General features: G+C 50.3%; 2 protein-coding genes across 2 annotated transcripts; both read left to right on the forward strand.

Annotated features, from left to right (window-relative positions):
- The first annotated feature begins 1337 nt into the window (after positions 1-1337).
- On the forward strand, positions 1338-2303 carry S100A14 (S100 calcium binding protein A14). Its single transcript, XM_006895927.1, has 3 exons — positions 1338-1367; positions 1789-1935; positions 2166-2303. Exons 1-3 carry the CDS (start codon positions 1338-1340, stop codon positions 2301-2303), a joined length of 315 nt encoding a protein of 104 aa, XP_006895989.1.
- Positions 2304-4280: 1977 nt separating this feature from the next.
- S100A16 (S100 calcium binding protein A16) lies at positions 4281-9625 on the forward strand. The gene is made up of 3 exons (XM_006895881.1): positions 4281-4363; positions 8860-9038; positions 9467-9625. The coding sequence occupies exons 2-3, from the start codon at positions 8886-8888 to the stop codon at positions 9623-9625; spliced, it is 312 nt and encodes a 103-aa protein (XP_006895943.1). The 5' UTR covers positions 4281-4363; positions 8860-8885.
- The last annotated feature ends 9496 nt before the right edge of the window (positions 9626-19121 follow it).

The following is a 19121-nucleotide window of genomic DNA, read 5'->3' on the forward strand; positions in this document are numbered from 1 at the left end:
AGAAGCCTGGGAAAGTGAAACTGGACCATTTGGGTTGGGGGGTGAACTACGACTGAGTCACTACAGCTGCTGTCCACTTTCTTAAGGACGTCATCCTGGGTAATGGGATAGGGCTGTGAAGGGTTTGCTCAGGACCCGGGGAGGGAGAAGCTGGCAGCCAAGTGAGTCTGGAGACTCAGGGAGTTGCCAGAAAGCCCATTTGGGCTGCTAGGGGGAGCTTTCTGAGAGAAAGGAAGCCTGGGCAACACCCAGCCTGGTGGAACCCTCTATCAGCTCGTCCTATGGTCCCTTTCTCCTGACCCAAGTGTTTTCTGTTTACCTCTGCCACCAGCACTAGGAAAGGCCAGGATCTGGGCAGACTTAAGTGCCCACATTGCTCCTGGTTGGGAAAATGTGTGTCGTAGCAAAAGTACAAACCTATCTCAACTCCACATGTCCCTCTGTCCCTCTGTGCCACCAACCTGCCTTCATCAGCTTCTGCTCCTGTCCTCCTGGTTATCAACACAGTCCCCTGCCGCTTCCTTGACCCACACTTTCTGAGGTCCTGCCATCTCCCTGGCTCAACCCCAGGGTGTTTCTAAGCCATCCCTCTCCCTCCTGGCCTTTCCTCCCCTTTCTTCCCACAACTCAGCTGGTTGGTCTAGGGCCAGGGGCATCCCAGACCCAACTCTCCAAGGTCCCCTCCTCCTGACAGGGTGTGTGTTGGTGAGCAGGCTCTTTGCTCTGGCCAACAGAAGGTGGGGCCACACGGCTGGCTCAGAGCCCAGGCCGCTGCAATAGCGGGGGTGGGGGTGGGGGGGTGGCTTAGGGAGCAGGCCCAGCCCCCTGTCTCCCCTCCCTTCCCCCAGGTATAAGAGCTGAGTTTAGGTGAGCTGGTCCCTCCTGTCCTGTCTCAGAGACTGCCAGCAGGTAAGAAAACCTAGGTCTTTTCACTTGAAGGGGCTGACTATTGCTTAGAGGGCACACTTAACGTCCCTCCTCGGCCCTAGGCTGCCAGGGATCAGATCCTGGAGGGGCGTGTGTGTGTGTGTGTGTGTGTGTGTGTGTGTGTGTGTATTCACAACAGAGGTGGTAGATATAATTGAGGAGAGGTCTAAGGAATTCCCTCTAAACGGGCTGGAACTGTGGCCTCAGCTCCTGAAGCCTTGGTGTGACTGGGCTGTGTGTGGGGCTGCCTCAGATCCCTGGAGTATCTGGAGTGGAGCCACAGTGGGAAACTGAGGAGGGTTTACTAGGCTCCTCCCTCACTGCAGGTAGAACATGAGCCATCAGCTCCGCTGGGACAGGCTGTAGGACCACAACGACTCTCTCCAGCGGACCAGACACACCAGGGCACCATGGGTCAGTGCCGGTCGGCCAATGCTGAGGTGGGTCCTTTCGTTCCTCATGTGTTTTCTGTCCTCACTCTTTCTTCCTGAGGATCTGTCCTTTCCCATTGACTTTGGCCCATCGTGGCCTGTCCGCCTGTAAGGCCCCTGCCTGAGAGCCCTGCCTGATGCCCACACAGGGTGCTGACAGTAGCGTCCTCCTAGGAAGAGCCGCGTGCCGGGGCCTGCCCGGCTTTGGGAGGGGCGGAGGAGGGAAGGCTTGCTTCATGTGTGGCTCCAGGCAGAGGCTGCCATGGCTGGGAGGCCCACGGGGCAAGGACGGCTGGTTCCTGGCATTGGGAGTGGGTGGGAGCCTGTGTGCCTTCCAGATCCCTTCTGCCCGGTTGGCTGTGTGGGCTCCTGGGTGTCCCTGGATGGGTAGAGTCTCCCTCATGTGGGTGAGGATGTTCCCTGTCCCCAGGATGCCCAGGAGTTTAGTGACGTGGAAAGAGCCATTGAGACACTCATCAAGAACTTTCACCAGTACTCAGCGGAGGGTGGCAAGGAAACGCTGACTTCTTCCGAGCTACGGGACCTGGTCACCCAGCAGCTGCCCCACCTCATGCCGGTACTGAGGGAGAGCACCCTGCCCAGCTAGTGCCCTGACTTCCCAAGCAAGTACTCCAGTACCCCACCCACAGCGCCCAGCCCCTGGGACTAGCACCCCCCGTCCCCAGCCTCTCCCCTCTGTCAGTGCCAGGTAGGCTTAGGCTCTGCTTCCTGCCCTGGGGCAGGGTGGGGTGGGAAGATATGAAGGTGCTGCCTGTCTGAGCTGTACGTGTCTTCTCTCCCTTTCAGAGCAACTGTGGCCTGGAAGAGAAAATAGCCAACTTGGGTGGCTGCAATGACTCCAAATTGGAGTTTGGAGGTTTCTGGGAGCTGATTGGAGAAGCAGCCAAGGGTGTGAAGCTGGAGAGCCCTTGCCCAGGGAGCTGAGAATCTTCTGGAAGTTTTGGGGGGTTGTTGGGGCAAGGGGACCTTAGAGACTGTGGGCCTGGAAAGAAAACTCTCCACCATCATCACCTCATTCCCAGCCTGCACCTTTCCTCACCTCCTCATGGTTCAGGATCATAACTGCCCTCCCAGGGCTCTTCGGGCACCAAGGGGGCCAGAAGTCTCACCAGTGGGAGGCTCACAGGCTAGGCTGAGGCCAGGGATGGATGCTGAGGGGTGAATGCAGAAGGGCTAAGAAAATTGCTACTGGGGGAGGAGCAGAGAGCATCTGGGGTCTGGGAACTGATTTGAGGAAGGGGGCTGGGTAAATGGGACTAAAGAGAATCTCTAAAAACCTACCCTTCCTAATGTCTCTTCCAATTAAAGCTGTCAAGTGTCATCTCTTCCTACTTCCAGCTCTTCCCCAGCCTCCTCCTCGGGCTCTGTCCCTAGGCTCAGGCAAGGAAAGAGAGGAAGCAGGTTGGGGAGAGGCTTCGGTGGGCTTTGGGGATGAGGGAACCAGCTGGTGCTTGGGTATTTACAGAATGATGGTTGTTTTGTATCATTTGATTAATAAAAACCCAAAAAAACCCACAGTGAATGCTTTCATCTTGATTGGATCTCTCCTAGGTGTTTGAAGGGCTATGGGTGAGGGGAACTGGGAAGGGAGGGCAGAGAGCTAGTGGCAGGGGTGGGACATGTCAGAGCTGGAGTGGTTGGCAGTGGAAGTGACTGGGGATTCACTTTTCCCCATGGGCTAAGGTTGAGGGTGGTTCTTCCAGACTCAAAAGGTGGGAGAACTGGTCCTCTCTGAGGGCTGGGCTCCTCTTTACCAGTGGCCTGGCTCTCTGACAGGAGATGAGGGTGTGTATGCCACACCTGGGGTAAAGGATGTGAACTAGGAGTCCTGGAACCTAGCTGACTCTTAGCAAGGGAAATGGGCCTGAGAAACAGGCTGGTAGGGCTGAGTTTGAATCCTTGCTCTGCCACTTACTATCTTAGGGATTTTGGCATGCTCTTAGAGTATCAGTTTCCTCATCTGTGAAATGGGGATATTAATAGCATGTCCCTCACAGGGTTGTTAAGATGCTGATGTACTGCGTCATGCCAAGCAGAGCCTGACACACAGTGAGAGGTTGAACATGAGTTGTAACTGGGAGTGGGGAACTGGGTGTCCTCTCTGGTGACAGCTGCTACCTCGGTGTAGTGAGATGGAACCTGCCAGGTGTCTTGGGGAAGATGGAAGAGAATTTCTGCAGGACCCATCAGGAGGCCTCTCAGGGTCCCCTGGTAAGTGCAAACAGTTAAGCACCTGACTGTTAGCTGGAAGATTGGTGGTTTGAACCTACCCTGAGGCGCCTTGGGAGACAGGCCCGGCCACCTGCTTTTGAAAAGGCTTTGAAAACAACATGGGGCAGTTCCACTCTGCACACATGAGGTCTCCATGACTTGGAGCAGCTAGCAACCACAAAGATGGGTCTCAGAACAGTTCCATATGATCTAAACTGGAGAGGGAAGAGCAGGAGGGGACCTGAGGGCACAGAGGTCAGCTGTGACTCATGACATGCTCAAGGTGAGGAGGAGGCTTCCGCCAGCCAGGCTGGGCTGAAATGAGAATTGAACGGGACTGTTGGAGGCTCCTGAAACTGGGCTCCCAGTGACCTAGGTGAGGAGGGCAGGTGAACGGGCTTTCCTTCCTTTCTCCACATGTCTGGATTTGGCTCCAGCCAGGTGTGTCTGGTTCTGCTCAAGCCCTACGGGGTTAGGAGTGTAGGGTTGGGGTAGTGCCAGCTTTGACCACTCCCTCTGGAGTGGGGGTGGAGGGGTGTTAAAAAAGGTGTGTATCCCTTTAACAAGGGCCCAACCCCAGGGCCAAGTTAAGAGGGAGCGCAGTCACTATCTCCCCACCGAGCCAGCTCCACCAGGCAGGGCAGGGAGAGAGTGGGACAGATTCTGGGAGTGCAGTGGGGAGGAGTCCCAGCTGGCCTGAACGGGAGCTGCTTGGCAGTGCCAGAGCCCAGGCCCCAGCGACCTACTGGACAGGAGGTGGACTGAGGAGGCAGGTGAGTGCCCCAGGCCTGACCTGGGAGGTTGGGGGCTGTCAGAGAGGTCCTGCAGGGTTAGGGAACCAGGAGAAGGGGCAAGGTTGGGGGCTGGAGAGAGAGGCCTCCCTGAGACAGGCCAGGAAGATTTCGTTAATGATTAACTTTCCCTAGAGGCCAGATTGGAAATGGGGAGTTTTTGACTCTTGGAATTGGGGTTAGGGGCTGTGTAAGGCCTACAGAGAAAAGGTACTTAATGGAAAGACCCCTTTACCAGCCTCGCTGTGAACTGGGCTCCTCTCCAGGGGCTGAGCCACCGGAGCTTTGCCCACAGCTGTTCCGATCCACCCCTTACAGGAAAAGGACACATTTTGTTGGTGGGGGCAGGGGAGTGACCAGAACCTGGTCTCAGGCCTTTCTGAGCCTTAGGAGCTGCGTGCTGGGAGAGGTGGAACCAGGGCCAAGGGCCCAGAGAACCTGGGAGGAGGGTGCAGTCTCCTCCCCGGGTGGCAGCTCCTCTGTTGAGCTCTGTGTTGGTCTCTGGGAACTGGTCCCTGGGAAGGGTTATGAGACTCAAGTGGACCCCGTGGAGCCCAAAAACTCCAGGATGAGGAAAGGAGTCGAACTTCAGCAGCTTCTCCACCTCAGGACCCAGGCAGGTTCTAGCTTGACTTGCTTTGCTTGGCAGGGCTACCTGCCCCATAGGAGCATGCCTGTGCCCAGCCCTGCTGAGGAGGGGGTGAGGGCAGGGGTGAGAAGGAGGGAGCAGTGGAAGTGCTGGTGAAAGGACCTCAGCCTTTCTCCATGACTAGAAAAAGAGGTCTAGGTGTAAGTACAGCCCAGGGGTGTATGTGTGTCAGTGACAAACTCTTCTAACGTCACTTCTTCATTTGCGAGTCAAGTTCTTTCTGGCAGACTTGATGGGTTACTCCAGACCAGGAGACCAGGCATGGCTGAACTCTTAACTCTGTGTGTGTCCTTGTGAATCAAATTGCAGTGGGCCCTGGGAGGGCTGGAGAGGAGAGCAGGCACTTGTTGAGATATTGAAAGTCTTATTTCCTACAATGAGGAAAGAATATGCGAGGCGGGAACAGAGAGTGAGACTGTTTGGGGTGGATTTGTTTGAAACAGCCTTGCAAATAGAGTAAATTATTACCAGTCCAGTTCAGATTGTGACACCTCTTTATATGGGAGGCAGTTGGGGTGAATCAGTGAGGAAATGAATATGCCACTGAGAGAGTAAATGAATGAATGAGAGCCATGGGTGAATGAATGGGTCAGCGATGAAGGTGGACAATTAGGTGGATGAATTGATGGTAGGTGGAAGGGACACAGAGGGTGTTAGAGTTAAGTTGGGAGCGAGACACAGGAAAGAACAGTGACTAGAAAGGACGGAAATCTAGGGACATAACTTAACCCTTGGGAATAATTTGGGGTTCATGAGGTGGGAAGAGAAGGTGGACTTCAGATGGTGTGGTGGATGTTTAGGACTCCAGGTTGAAGGGTACCTGGGAGTGGAAGAGGTGGGGCAGAGTTAGAAGGCCCTTGGAGGAGGTGAGGTCCAGAACCTGGGGGCGGGAGGGCGGGGTTTGAGTGGCTGAGATCCAGGGGGATGGAGTCAGGGTAATTTGGCCTTTTGGAGAAGTCAGCAAGCTAGGATGAGGTGGGCGGGGGAGCTCCTGGTTGCTTAATGATGAATCAGCCTGGGAGAAAGACAATGAGAACATTGTGGGGAGGGGGCTGGGGGCCCAGGTGAGAGGGTCCCTGGTGGATGAATGACCTCCCTTCCCATGGGCAGGCTCCAGTGCAAGCTGTGTGGATGGCTAAGTCCTGCCAGCCTTTCCCACAATGAGGAGGGTGGGGCAGCATCCTTGGTCCCTTCTCTCATGCCAGGGTTCCTTCCCTCTGACTTAGTTCCTGGATGGATAGGGAGGAGGAGCTGGTGACTATGGGATGGGTGGGGTGGCAGATTCTGTCTCCTGGCCCTCAGGGGCCTGGGGTGAGGGCGAGTGTAATGACACCTGATCATGCCAATCCAACACCGCACCTTTAGAAGATGTTTCAGAAAACACTTGTCCAGATAGTTATCTCCAACATCATCCATTTTACTTGAAGATGGAGGATGGAGGGAGGATAACTAGGAGGAGAGCCTGGGAACCAAAGACCAGAGAGGCTGAGCTACCTGCCTGCAGGCTGCTGAGGGGCTCTTTGGATGCTGGTTCTGTGATCTGCCTGCTTGGCTGCTGCCAGAGGCCTGATTGAGTATTGAGTAGGATCAGGGACGGCTGACTCCTTTGGTCAGAAAACCAAGACTCTAAGAAAGAGATAGATGAAGAAGACAGACGGTGGATGGCATATGTGGGGCAGGCAGGGTGGAGAGCAAAGAGGCACGTCACCCAAACCACCATATTCCGCCCCTTAGGGAGCAAAGTCTGAGAAGGGCAAGGACAGGGGGGTTCTCTGAGTTCTCTCTCCTCTGTTCCCAGGCTTGGTTGGGAGCAGGCTTAACACCATCCTTCCTGAAGTGAGTGTGCCTTTCAGAATTCCCAGAAAACTCTAGTCAAGGACTTGGCTGTTCAAGGACAGGAGAGTAGGCAGCTCATAAAGTCAAGACGTTTTCCTCTCCTCATTTGTGAATGTTAGAGCTTTTGTATGACAGTCTCATGAAGCCACATATGCTAACAAATAACCCATATGGAAAAGAGTATGGTTTCCTGCAGACGCTCTGTCCTCCGTCCTTCCGACCACAGACCAGAGTGGTCAGAGGGGTGAGGCAGGGGAGAGGAAGGGCAGGATGCCTGGCCGAGTCTAACCCCTCTTCCACTCTCCTCTCTTTCCTTCCTGCATCCTGATTCTGGCCTTCTGTGGCTCACTCTTCCTTCCAGGAAAGTTTTAGGAAGGCTTAGGCCTGTACCGACTCGGAAGGGTGGTCAGAAGTCCCACTACAGGGTATCCGGGTTGGCTGGAGAGGGAGGGATCACTCATAGGACATCTACCTCAAGAAGGCACCTACAGTGAGGACCACCAGAGATACAGAGATTAAAGATGAGATTTGCGGGGATTAAACACATGTGTCCCAAAGTTCCAGTCTTGCTGGTAGTCTCTGAGTTTTATCATTTGGTAGAAAACACATAGTGACTGTGTATAAAAATGCAGCCCTGGGCTCCAGGAATGTCTGGGGAGATCAGATCTAGGAAGGGCCTGGGCTCCCCCAGTCAGTGGGTCCCAGCCAAGGCTGGGCAGTGCATATGGTCGATGTATCTTTGGCGGCTGGAGGAAGGTGCTGAGGGCAGGGGTCAGGGCAGGCTCCCCACAGGAGGTGCGATGGGCAGGCTCAGCTGGGTGGAAAGGATGGGGTAGTGGGGGTGGGGGCAGGGGGACACAAAAACAGGTGGCAGGAGCTTCAGTGGGGTTGGGACAGCAGCGGCCAGCCTCAGTCAGGCTGTGGGCTACTTAGGCCTCACTGAAGCTGTGTCCTCGCTGTGCGCAGGACCCACCAGGCGAGGGCGGCTGGACTTCATTCCTGGGTTTGAGGGTGGGAGCAGAGTCTGATTTGCCCAGTTGACATGGGGGGGGGGGTGCTGGGCATGGGCGGTGACTCTCATAGCAGATCAAGAGCAGATCTGTTTGCTCCCTCATATCCGGTTATTCATACGGCTGTATCCGCTGGCTCAGAATGTGAGTGCCTTTTGTCCCTGTGAGAGAGGGGATGTGTGTGGCCTCTGTCAGGCTGCAGCTGTGTCGAGGGTCCAGTTCCAGCTGGGGCGAACCAAGCCTGTCTTTGACTTAGGTAATGGGTGGGATGTTCTGGGGTCCTGTTGTATTTGTAGGGCTAAGTGTGACGGAGAGGGGCTAGTGGGTGTGCCTAGGGCGGAGTCTGACTCGATGGATGTGAAATTTTCCCACAGACAGAAGCCAAGGTTGGAGAATTTGGACTCACTGCCCTTGGGCCTGCTGAAGGACTGGGGAGGGCCCAGGTCTCGACCTCCTACTTTGTTGCCTGGGGCTGTTGTCTAGTCCTTGCCAGCCCAGGGAATGGGTGCAATCGCTCTGGCCGGCTCCTCTGGTCTCACCTCTGCAGCTCCTAGCTGGGCTTGCCTCCAGCCGCACCCTCGCTTTGCCCGGCCAGGTGTGGCGTTGGGCAGGAGTCGGGCAGGAGGGGTGGGCAATTACTCCTCCTCTTCCCATGGGAGCAGATCGCTCTCACTGGGGCTCTCCCTCGGCGTCAGCTCGTGCCCGGGGCTGGGGAAGAGCCTGGAGAACCAGCTGAGGCAGTTGAGCTGGGCACCTGGATTAGAGGAGCCACATAGTTCTCATTCCAAGGCCTCCCTGTGCCATGCCCGTGCCCACCTTGTCATAGCCAGGCTTCCCCTTGGCCTGCCTCCTCTGAGGAGAAGCCAGCCTGAGTGAAGCCAGGGCCCAGGGCAGGAAGAGGTCAAGGCTGAGAGAGTCTGGGGGTCCGGGAGGGGTTTTGACTTGTGGAGCCTTTTATCATTTGTTCTTCCCACGTTGCCCAGGCCCCCAGAGGTGGAGAGGTGCTGAGATGGCAGACAACTACACGGAGCTGGAGAAGGCAGTCGTGGTTCTAGTGGAAAACTTCTACAAGTATGTGTCGAAGCACAGCCTGGTCAAGAACAAGATCAGCAAGAGCAGTTTCCGTAAGATGCTGCAGAAAGAGCTCAACCATATGCTGACGGTAAGGCCCATCCCAGGCCTCAGCTTCCCCACCGCTCGGGGCTCTGTCCTCTCAGGTCTTCACACAGCACTGACCCCACCTCCTGCTCTCATGGTCTTTCCACCCCAGGGCCTTTCTACTCCAGGGCCTTGTGCTCCCAGGACCTCTCTCTTCACTCTAGGACCTTGCCTCCTATCCAAGGTCTCTGTCCTCCCTCCTCCCCAAGTTTTATCCCTTAATCCAAGGCCTCTGTCCTTTGAGGGACCTTCTACTCCAGGGCCTCATTACCCCACCCCCTCAGTGCCAAGGCCTGAGCCGATGAGACTCTGAGTTTCCAGGGCTGAGGCTGTCCTGGCCGGCTTTCTTTCCCTCCATCTAATGTTCTGTCTGAGGGTTCTGTGGGGCTGCCACCCCGGAGGCAGAGTTGCTGATCTCCGGTCCCTCCGCAGGACACAGGGAACCGAAAGGCTGCCGACAAGCTCATCCAGAACCTGGACGCCAACCATGACGGGCGCATTAGCTTTGATGAGTATTGGACCTTGATAGGTGGCATCACCAGGCCCATCGCCAGCCTCATCCGTGAGCAGGAGCAGCAGAACAGCAGCTAGGACCCCAGCCCCCGCCAGTCACTGACCCTGACTTCCGAGGTCCCATTCTCCTGGCTAGGTCCCTCCTCAGCCTCCTCCGGCCACCAGACCCTTCCTAGCTTGTCCCTCCAGACCTGCTCTCCATCCATGCTGAGCAGGAGGCTGGGGAGATGTCAGGGCTCTTCTGTGAGTGTCTCAGTCCCCAGGGGTGCTTTCCCTGAGGGTCTCAGTCCCTGAGCCAGCAGGCCCTTAGGGCCCCCCTGAGAGACCTCAATGCTGTTTGGGGGACCCTGAGCATTTCCCTACTTGTTCAGCCCATCTACCTGTCCAATGCTGCTGTCCTTGCTTGATTCCTGACTGATTCTGGGCCCCGTTCCAGTCTGCTGCAGGGTCGGCTCGCTGCTTGAGGGCTCCCAGCCCCTGGCAGCAGCTGCAGAGCCTCCCCTTCACCCTTTCATCCCTCTGCTGGGTATAGAAGCACGTCCAAGGATCCCTGCCAGCTGCTGCTGCGACTGAGAATGAGCAAAGCAGGCCTGGGCCTCCCCCTCCTGCTTAGCCACTGGAGAATGGCAATAAAAGCTGGATTTGGAATTTGTAGCCCTCTCACCTGATCCCTTTGTGATGCTTATTTACTTTTCACCTCCTTGGGAGCTCCTGGTGCCTCAGTGATCTTTGTCCTGGGCTCTGAGGTAAGGGAACTGTGCCAGAGCAAAAAAGAACCAGGAATCATTGTCTCCAAGGGTGCTGCCCTCCTGCTCCGTGAAAGGCCCTTCTACGGCCTTCACAGCACAGACACAGATGTGTGTTCAACTTCTGGGCACCTGTAGGTCTCTTTTATCCCTCACTTCAATCCTGTGAGCAAAGCCATGTTGCTCAGTCTTGTCCTGAGCCAAGAATATCGCTGCGGCCTCGAATCCTTAGCCGTGGATGATTCCAATACACAGGGAGGTTTAGAGGATAGGGAAATAGGGATACCAGAAGGGAGGGATGTGGGAGGCCAGCATTAAGATTGGAAGTGGGAAAGGAAGCCACCACTTATAGCTGTAAAGAGAATTGCAGCTGCAAGTGTGGGTTTCTGTTTCTCCCTAGATCCTCATGGAGGGAACTCTGCTTGGAGGAAGGCCCTGCCAGACTGAGGGAAAGAAGGCAGAGAACCAGGGCAGGGGGTGCTGGTGGCAGAGCTCTGGTTGAGCAGTGACCCAAATGTCAAGGAGATGCTTAGGTCCACCCAGATAATTGGGTGGATAGAAGATAGATCTTCAACCTTCTACATTTGGTCTGACTCTGAACAGACATGCTGCCAAGGCATCGTGCTGGTTCTCTTTGCTGCTGGAGAACAGCATCTATGCTTCACAAGTACTGATTTCTAGTATCAAATGAAGAACATACCCTAATTGAACTGTCTTGTCCTATGTGATCTTAACCAAATGGTACAGAACTCATTCATATATTATTTCCCCCCATTAAAAAAAAAGAAAAATCCTTTTATTGCACCCTTAGTTTATAAACACATGGAATCACCTGAGGACAAAGTTCATGTACAGCCCAGCTTGCTGATTGGCTGCTTGATAATAATACCTTGAGCATTTCCCCAAACACGTTAAAACCAAATTCTGCGGCATGGACTCCAGGTTCATAGCGGTACCAATTCAGACTTTAGATTCTTCCATGGCTGCAGCTACCGTCTTCCAGACAGGCTCTCAAGCTGGGCGGACTCCAAGCCACAGGTTTTACGCTCTATCACTTAGTTGTCAAAGCCTGAGGAAGTGGAGATAGTGAGCAATATTTCTCCCAAATACTCAACTGCTGGCAGCCACTCAGACCCAGACCTCCTGGTGGAACATTTCTCCCGTTCCTCAGCAGCCGAAGATGTGCAATGCTGCTCCCTCGAGCTTTCCTCCAGTTCCTCCACGGAGAACGGTGTCCTGGCTGTTCGGGGAGCCCACAGCATGGCGATGGTGCGCCATCCTGAGAGCAGAAAGCTATTCGTCTTATTTATTTATTTATTTAAAATTTAAGATATCCACTGCTGTCAAGTCTGATTTGCAGTGACCCTATTTGATTTCTGAGAGTATACATCCTAATGGGAAGAAACAGCCTCATCTTTGTCCCAGGGAGCGGCTGGCGGGTTTGAACTGCTGACTTTTCAGTTAGCAGCTTAACATTTCAATGTCATAATGTTTAGAGTTCATTGAACACATTTAAAAAGGTTTTAAATAAAAATGGCAAAGATTCTATCATCTTTCAGAAATTATACCCTTTGGAATGATTAAAATTTATGATGAAAAAGCAGAACTGTCAACTTGAAAATGTGTCAGGAAGTATGCATCATTCTTCAAAATCCCCTTGAGCAAATAAACCTTATGAAGACAGACTCTGCTTTAGAGAGTAGCAGGAATCTCTGGGTGGTACAACTGGTTAAAATGTTTGTGAACCAAAGGGTTGATGGTTTAAGTTTACCTCATGTTGCCTCAGGGAGCTCTGGTGGCTTAGCGGTAAAAAGTTGTGTTATAATCCCAAAGGCACACAGTTTGAATCCACCAGACATTCTCCCATGTGATGTACAGCCTCTGAAAACATTAGAGGTCAGTTCTAACTCAAACAATAGTGTTGTTTCGGGGAGCTCTCCTGGACTAGTGAGTAAGAAGCTACACTGCAACTCAAAGGCAGGCAGTTCGAATTTACCTGAGGTGCTCCTCAGGAGAAAGATGGACAATTTCCTCCTATGTGATTTAGTGCCTCTGAAAACCTTCTGGAGAGTCACAACAACAACAGTACTGCCTGAGAAGAAAGTTGTTATGTGCTGTATCTGTTATGTGTTGCCTGCGACTCATAGTGACCCTATGTACAACAGCCCTAAACCCTGCTCTGTCCTGTGCCAATCTCATTGTCTCAGACACACCCACCCCCATTACCCCAGTCATTGAATCAATCCTTCTCATAGAGGGTCTTCCTCTCCTGCGTTGAGCCTCCACCCTACCAAGGACTGGTTCATCTACAAGTATTGGTCTCTCCTTGCAACATGTCCAAAGTATGTCAGATGAAGCGTCACAATCCTTGCCTCCAAGGAGCAGCTTGGTTTAACCCTCTCTAGGATGAACCTGTTCTTTTTCTTAGCAGTCCATGGTATATTCAATACTCTTCTGCAGCACCATAGCTCAAAGGCATCAATTCTCCTTCTATCCTCCCTAGTCATTGTCCAGCTCTCTGATGCATAGCAAGTGATTGCAAAGACCATGGCCTGGATCAGGCGCACCTTAGTCTCCAGAGTGACATCATCACTCTGTTGATTTACTTCTGAAAAATCAGCTACTGAAGCCCTCCATGATGTACAGTTCTGTTCTGACCCTCATAGGTTATGATGAGCCAGAATGAATTCAATAGCAAGTATTTTAAAAAGTCACAGTGGGGTGTGTCTGGGAAAGCTTCTGAGAAGAACATGAGCTGCACTGGAATGGAAAGCAGGAGAGGGTCAGGCCTGGCTGAGAGGACAGAGGATGAGGAGCCTCTAGGAGGACCGACCAGGTACTCAAGTGTCAAGGTCTTGGAGTGGTGGGGAGGTGGATTCTCAGAGCCTCAGGTGAGGGGGTGAATGAACTTCAGGGGTCAACTCAGGCCCAACAGCCTTCTTCTTTCAACCCTAGAGGCTTCAGAGCATTTCCAGTCTTCTTCATTGGGCCTGTGCCTCTACCCCCTCAGAGTTCCCATCTTTCCTTACAAGGAGAGTGTGGAATTGCAAAGGGAGGAAATGAATGTTCTCTCCATACATAGGAGGAGGGGAGCTGGGTGGGAGCAACCTGTTTCCTCAGGGCCTTTCTTTCTTTCTCAAGAAACTAGGCTATACTCCTTCCCTGTCACCAGTACTTTACTCCTGTCTAACCCTTCTATCCCACCAAGACTTCAGAACACCAGATGGGACACAGGTGGGACATGGGCTAGAAGCGTGTTGCTAGAGGGCTTCAGCTTAAGTCTAGGCCTTTGGAGAGGAAGCAGTGCTTCGCTGGAGGTCAGAGAAGTTTAATGACTGTGAGGGCTTGGCCAAAGACATCCCAGAGGGTGAAAACAGTTAGTACAGGGTTAGGAGGCACGGCCCTGAGGCCTGGGGAGAGTACTGCGTGCCTGTACAAGATTGTCCCCGTAGCGCAGGGCTGGAGGACTGAGACTGGGCACCTTTTGAGGACCAGAAGTAGCTTCCTGTGGGAAGGTCCTCCTTCTCTTTCAGGGTCTTGCACTGGCCTAGTCTAGAATCTAATCTACTTGGTGTGGAGGTGCTGGGTGCCTACAAGCTGTGCCCTCCAAACTCATCCATAATCTCTCTCAGGTGAGGGTCTGACTCATCTGGCACATGAGGGTAAGAAACCCAAGATTCCTTGTGTCACCCTTGAAAACCAGCGTACATTTGGTTTTGCTTTCCATTTTAGATTCCTAGCAAAGTTAATTTTGAAAATGAAACGATCCTTTTTGCTTGCCCAGTGAGTAAGGTGTTAAAAATACTTTTGTACCCAAAGGCTATTTGGTCATCCAGACAACTCTGGGAGGAAAGAATCATGAGCCACATTTTACAAAAGAAGATATCCAAAGAGGGATGAGAAACAAAGTGACGTCTTCAAGGACCTGCTGCTGGCCAGCTGGGAACTGGGACTTGGGATAACTGGGAGGGAAGCCTGAAGGGCGATAGGTTCTCCTCCACATCTTGGCCTCATTATTATGGAGGACCAAGAGTGCCCCCTCCAGGCTCTGCATGATGTGACCTCTTTTCAGTCAACCTATTATTCATTCATTCATGAAACTTTTTTTGTATGTATGTGCCAGACATAGTAGGTGATGTAACAAAAAAAGTAGAAACAGACATGTTTTCTGATTGTGTGGGGCTCACAGTTCAGAGGGAGAGGAGAGCAAATAGCCATGGTCACACGGCCAGCTGCTGTGGGGTGGGTTCTGACTCATGACAGTCCTTGACAGGTCAGAGTAAAATGGCTGAGTGTAGTGACTGCACCATCTAGGGACTCCTGTGATCATATAAGCAAGTAAATAATTTAGACACTGAGGTAATCTTGAACAAAAGGATCCCATTTACAGGAACTTTAACAAAGAAATCTGACTTACCTTTTCATCGTCTTCTGCCCTAGAGTTGACTTCAGCGCCTAGTGACCCTGTGCACAATGTCTCAGAACCTTGCCTTATCCTGTGCCAATCTCACTGTCTCTGACACACCTGACCTCATCGCCACAGACATTGCGTCAGCCTGTTTTAGCCAAGATCGTCCTCTCCTGCCCTGACTCTTCACCCTTTCAAGCATGACGTTCTCCAGGTACTAGCCTCTCCTGACAACATGCTCAAAGGATGTGAGAGGAGTTTCAAAATCCTTTCCTCCAAGGAGCAACCTGATTTCACTCTCTTCAGGACAGACCTCTTTGTTCTTTTGACAATTTATAGCATGTTCAACACTCTTACCCAGCACCACCACTCAAAGGCATCAATTCTTCTTCTGTTATCCTTAGTCACTGTCCAGCTCTTAGATGCACAGGAGGTAACTGAGAAGATCATGGCTTGTATCAGGCTCACGTTAGTGTTTAGACTGGCATCATTACTCTTTAGCACTCTGGAGAAGTCCTTGACAGCAGATTTTCTCAATGCAACTCCTATTTTGAGTTTCTGACTACTTGTGGATCTGAGTAAGATGAAATTATTAATAACTCAAATATTTTCTCCACTTATGATGCTATTGGACCTGTGGTGAGAATTTTTGTTTTCTTGATGTTGAGATGCAATCCATATTGAAGGCTGCAGTTCTTTATCTTCTGCAAGAAATGCTTCAAGTCCTCCTCAGTTTCAGTGAACAAGGATCTGTCATCTACATAATGCAGGATATTGGTGAGTTTTCCTCCAATCCTGATGAGACATTCTTCTTCATAAAGTCCAGTTTCTCAAATGATCTGTTCAGTATATAGATTGCTGTCAAATTAGTTCCAATTCATAGTGACCTTATGCCCAACATATGAATGAAATTCTTCTCAGTCTTGTGCCATTCTCACAGCCTCTGCTTAAAACCCATTCTTGCAGTCACCATGTCAATCCATCTTGTTGAGGATCTTCCTCTCTTTACCTGACCCTCTCTACCTTTCCAAGCATGATGGCCTTTTCCAGTTAGTAGCCTCTCCTGATAACACAAACTTTGTGGCATGGAAGCTCATCATCTTTGTCTTAAGGAACACTCTGGCTGCCCTCCTTCCAAGGCAAGCTTGTTTATTCCTTTGCCAGCTCATGGGATACTGCTAAATACACTTTATTGACACTTTTGTCAAGCACTCTTTGTCCTGTCAACGATGTGATTGATCTTGGGAGTAGAAACATTCTTGAAGAAATGACAGCAGACTGAAGTTTGAAAATGAGCAGATAGTGGAATCAGCAAGTACAAAGGTTCTGTGGTGAAGGAAGCATAACAAATTTAAGTTACTGAGAAAAAGTTCTTCCCTCCTGTGCTTGGACCTATCTTCAAACATTGCAATTCTTTGATCATTTTACTCAAAATTGAATTTCCTCACAGTCTGACACTCCTCATCCCCTCTTTTCCTTTGTATTTTTCTACTTAACACTAATAGCCTCTATTTTACTTTATGTATTTTACTTACTATTTTTCCTCAATACAATGCAAGGTCTATGAAGGATGAATTATTGTCCCTCTTCTTCACTGTGATATACCAGTGCCCAGCATACGGTCAGTGCTTAATAAATCCCCACGGATGTCTCACAATATCTGAAACTTGTTATGTGCTGTCGAGTCGCCTACAACTCATAACAACCCTATGTACAACAGCCCTAAATCCTGCTCTATCCCTTATCAATCTTATTGTCTCCGACATGCCTATTCCCATTTCCCAAGTGATGGAATCAATCCATCTCGAGGGTCTTCCTCTGCTGCACTGTCCCTCCACCCTTCCAAGCATGACATCCCTCTCTAAGGACTGGTCCCTCCTTGCAACATGTCCAAAGTATGTCAGATGAAGATTCAGAATCCTTGCCTCCAAGGAGCAGCCTGGCTCCATCCTCTCCAGTACAGGCTTGTTTGTTCTCCCAGCAGTTCATGGTATATTCAATACTCCTCTCCAGCACCACAGCTCAAAGTCATCAACTCTCCTTCTCTCATCCCTAGTCATTGTCCAGCTCTTTGATGCATAGCAAGTAATTGCGAAGACCATGGCCTGTATCAGGCTCACCTTAGCCTCCAGACTGACACCGTTGCTACTCAGTACCTTGGAGAGGTCTCTGATAGCAGACTTTCCCAATGAAATTAGTCTTAATTTCCTGGCTGCTGGTACCAAGAGTGTTGATTGTAGAGCCAAGCAAGCCAAAGCTGTCAATAATCTCAATCTCTTCATCGTTCGTCATGATGCTGGCAATCAGTCCAGTGGCGAGAATCTTTGTTTTCTTGATGTTGAACCTCAATCCATATTGAAGGCTGCAGTCATTGACCTTCTGCAGCAAGCGCTTCAGGTCCTCCTCAGTTTCAGCAAGCAGTGTTGTGCCATCTGCATAATGCAGATTATTAATGAGTCTACCTCCAATCCTGATGCCACAGTTCTCCTCATAGAGCCCAGTTTCCTGGATAATCTGTTCTGCATATAGATTGAAAAGATATGAAACTTACCATGTTAAAAACCAAACTCTTGATTTTCTCCCTAAACCCATTCCCCCATATTCATGGCTGTCTTATAAAATAGTGTCACTATCTACATGGTGTTGGTATTGGAGAAGAGCATTGAATAGCCCATGGATTGCCTAAAGAACAAGTAAGTCTGTCTTGGAGGAAGTGCGTTTAAGGTTCTCTTTAGATAGCAATACACATATTACTGGTTATCTTTCTGTTTTTTATAGTAATGGTCTTAGATTAATTGTTTTTGTTCTTGTGCGCCTGAGTTAGTTCACTCAGCATAATGCTCTCCAGCCTCTCCCATGTTATACAGTAGTTTTCAAAATTGTTGCTCCTGAGTGCTGCATAATATTCCATCAATGTGATTGTACCATAATTTCTCAATCCAGTCATTTGTTGATGGACATTTGCGCTCTTTCCATGTTCTTGCTATCTTGAATAACGTTGTTATGAATTGTTAAAAGATTCCAGAGATAAACAACAACAACTCAATACTGTTGGTGTTATGTGCCATCAAATTGCCTAGAACTCATAGGAACTTTATGTATAATAGCTCTGAAACCTGTCCTATCCTGAGCCACTCTCATTGTCTCTAGAAATCCACCCAATCATTGTGTCAATTCTTCTCATCTGAGGTCTTTTTCTCCTGTGCTATCTCTCAATCCTTCGAAGCATAATGTCCTTCTCCAAGAACAAGTCTCTACTGGAAACATGCCCAAAGTATGTGAGATGGAGTTTCACAATTCTTGCCTCCAAGGAGCAGCTTGGTTTCACCCTCTTCAAGACAGAACTGTTTGTTCTCTTGCAGTCCATGATATGTTTAAAACTCTTCTCTAGCACCACAGTTCAAAGGCATTGATTCTTCTTCTTCCACCATCCTCATTGTCCAGCTCCCTGAAGTGTAGCAAATAATTGCAAAGACCATGGCTTGGATCAGGCACACTTTAGACATTTCTATTTAGAAAGTATCTGTGGACTCTGCTGGTGAAGGAAATAACATATTTGTATGTATTCTTATTTTCTGGACCCAGATCTTCCAATTTCCCATATGAGCTAATTTAAAAATAAATGATGTAAATTTTCATATATGTTGATGTAAATTTTAGCATATGTTGTTGTTGTTGTGTACCTTTAAGTTGGAACCAATCCATATCTGACACTCCAGAGGGTTTTCAGAGGTGGTTCATCACTCTGGAGATTGGCCAACTTTCTTCCACAGAACAGATGATGGATTTGAACTGTGAACCATTTGGTTGACCTTTGGGTTGACAGTGCAACTCCTTGCCATTAAGCTACAAGAGCTCTCTAGTAGAGTAATACTTTTAGTCTCTTTGTTGTTGTTGTTAAGTGCCATCGAGTCGCAGGCGACTCATAGAGACCCTATGAAGGAGAGTCCTCAACGCTTGGGTGCCTTTCTTCCTCTCTCCAGGTTCATAGGGTTTCCAGAGACAAGCTATTATGGAAGTGGATGCCACTGCTCCTTCCAATTTAGTCTCTAGCACACACAAATAATGTGAATGTAGATAGAATACACATAGCACAGGAAACTAACACATGAGGAGCTGTGGTTTGCAAACCCCCAGTATAACATGTGCCTTGGACTTTAAAAATATTTTGCTGTTGTTGAAAATACACACAGTAGAACTTTTATCAATGAAATGGTTTCTACACGTACAACTCTGTGATACTTGATTACATTTCTTCCAGTTATGAAACCATTTTTGCCCTCCTTTCTGAGTTGTTTCTTTGTCATTAACATAAACTTGCTGCATCTACTGTTCTTACCTAATCTTTTGAGTTGCTGTTGTCAATTTTGTTTCCTATAGATAGATCTTTAAAAAGCACAGTACTTAAAACAAGATAAAG

Source organism: Elephantulus edwardii, unplaced genomic scaffold (assembly GCF_000299155.1).
Source record: "Elephantulus edwardii isolate Elephantulus edwardi_28Jun2011 unplaced genomic scaffold, EleEdw1.0 scaffold00176, whole genome shotgun sequence".
Taxonomy (NCBI): domain Eukaryota; kingdom Metazoa; phylum Chordata; class Mammalia; order Macroscelidea; family Macroscelididae; genus Elephantulus; species Elephantulus edwardii.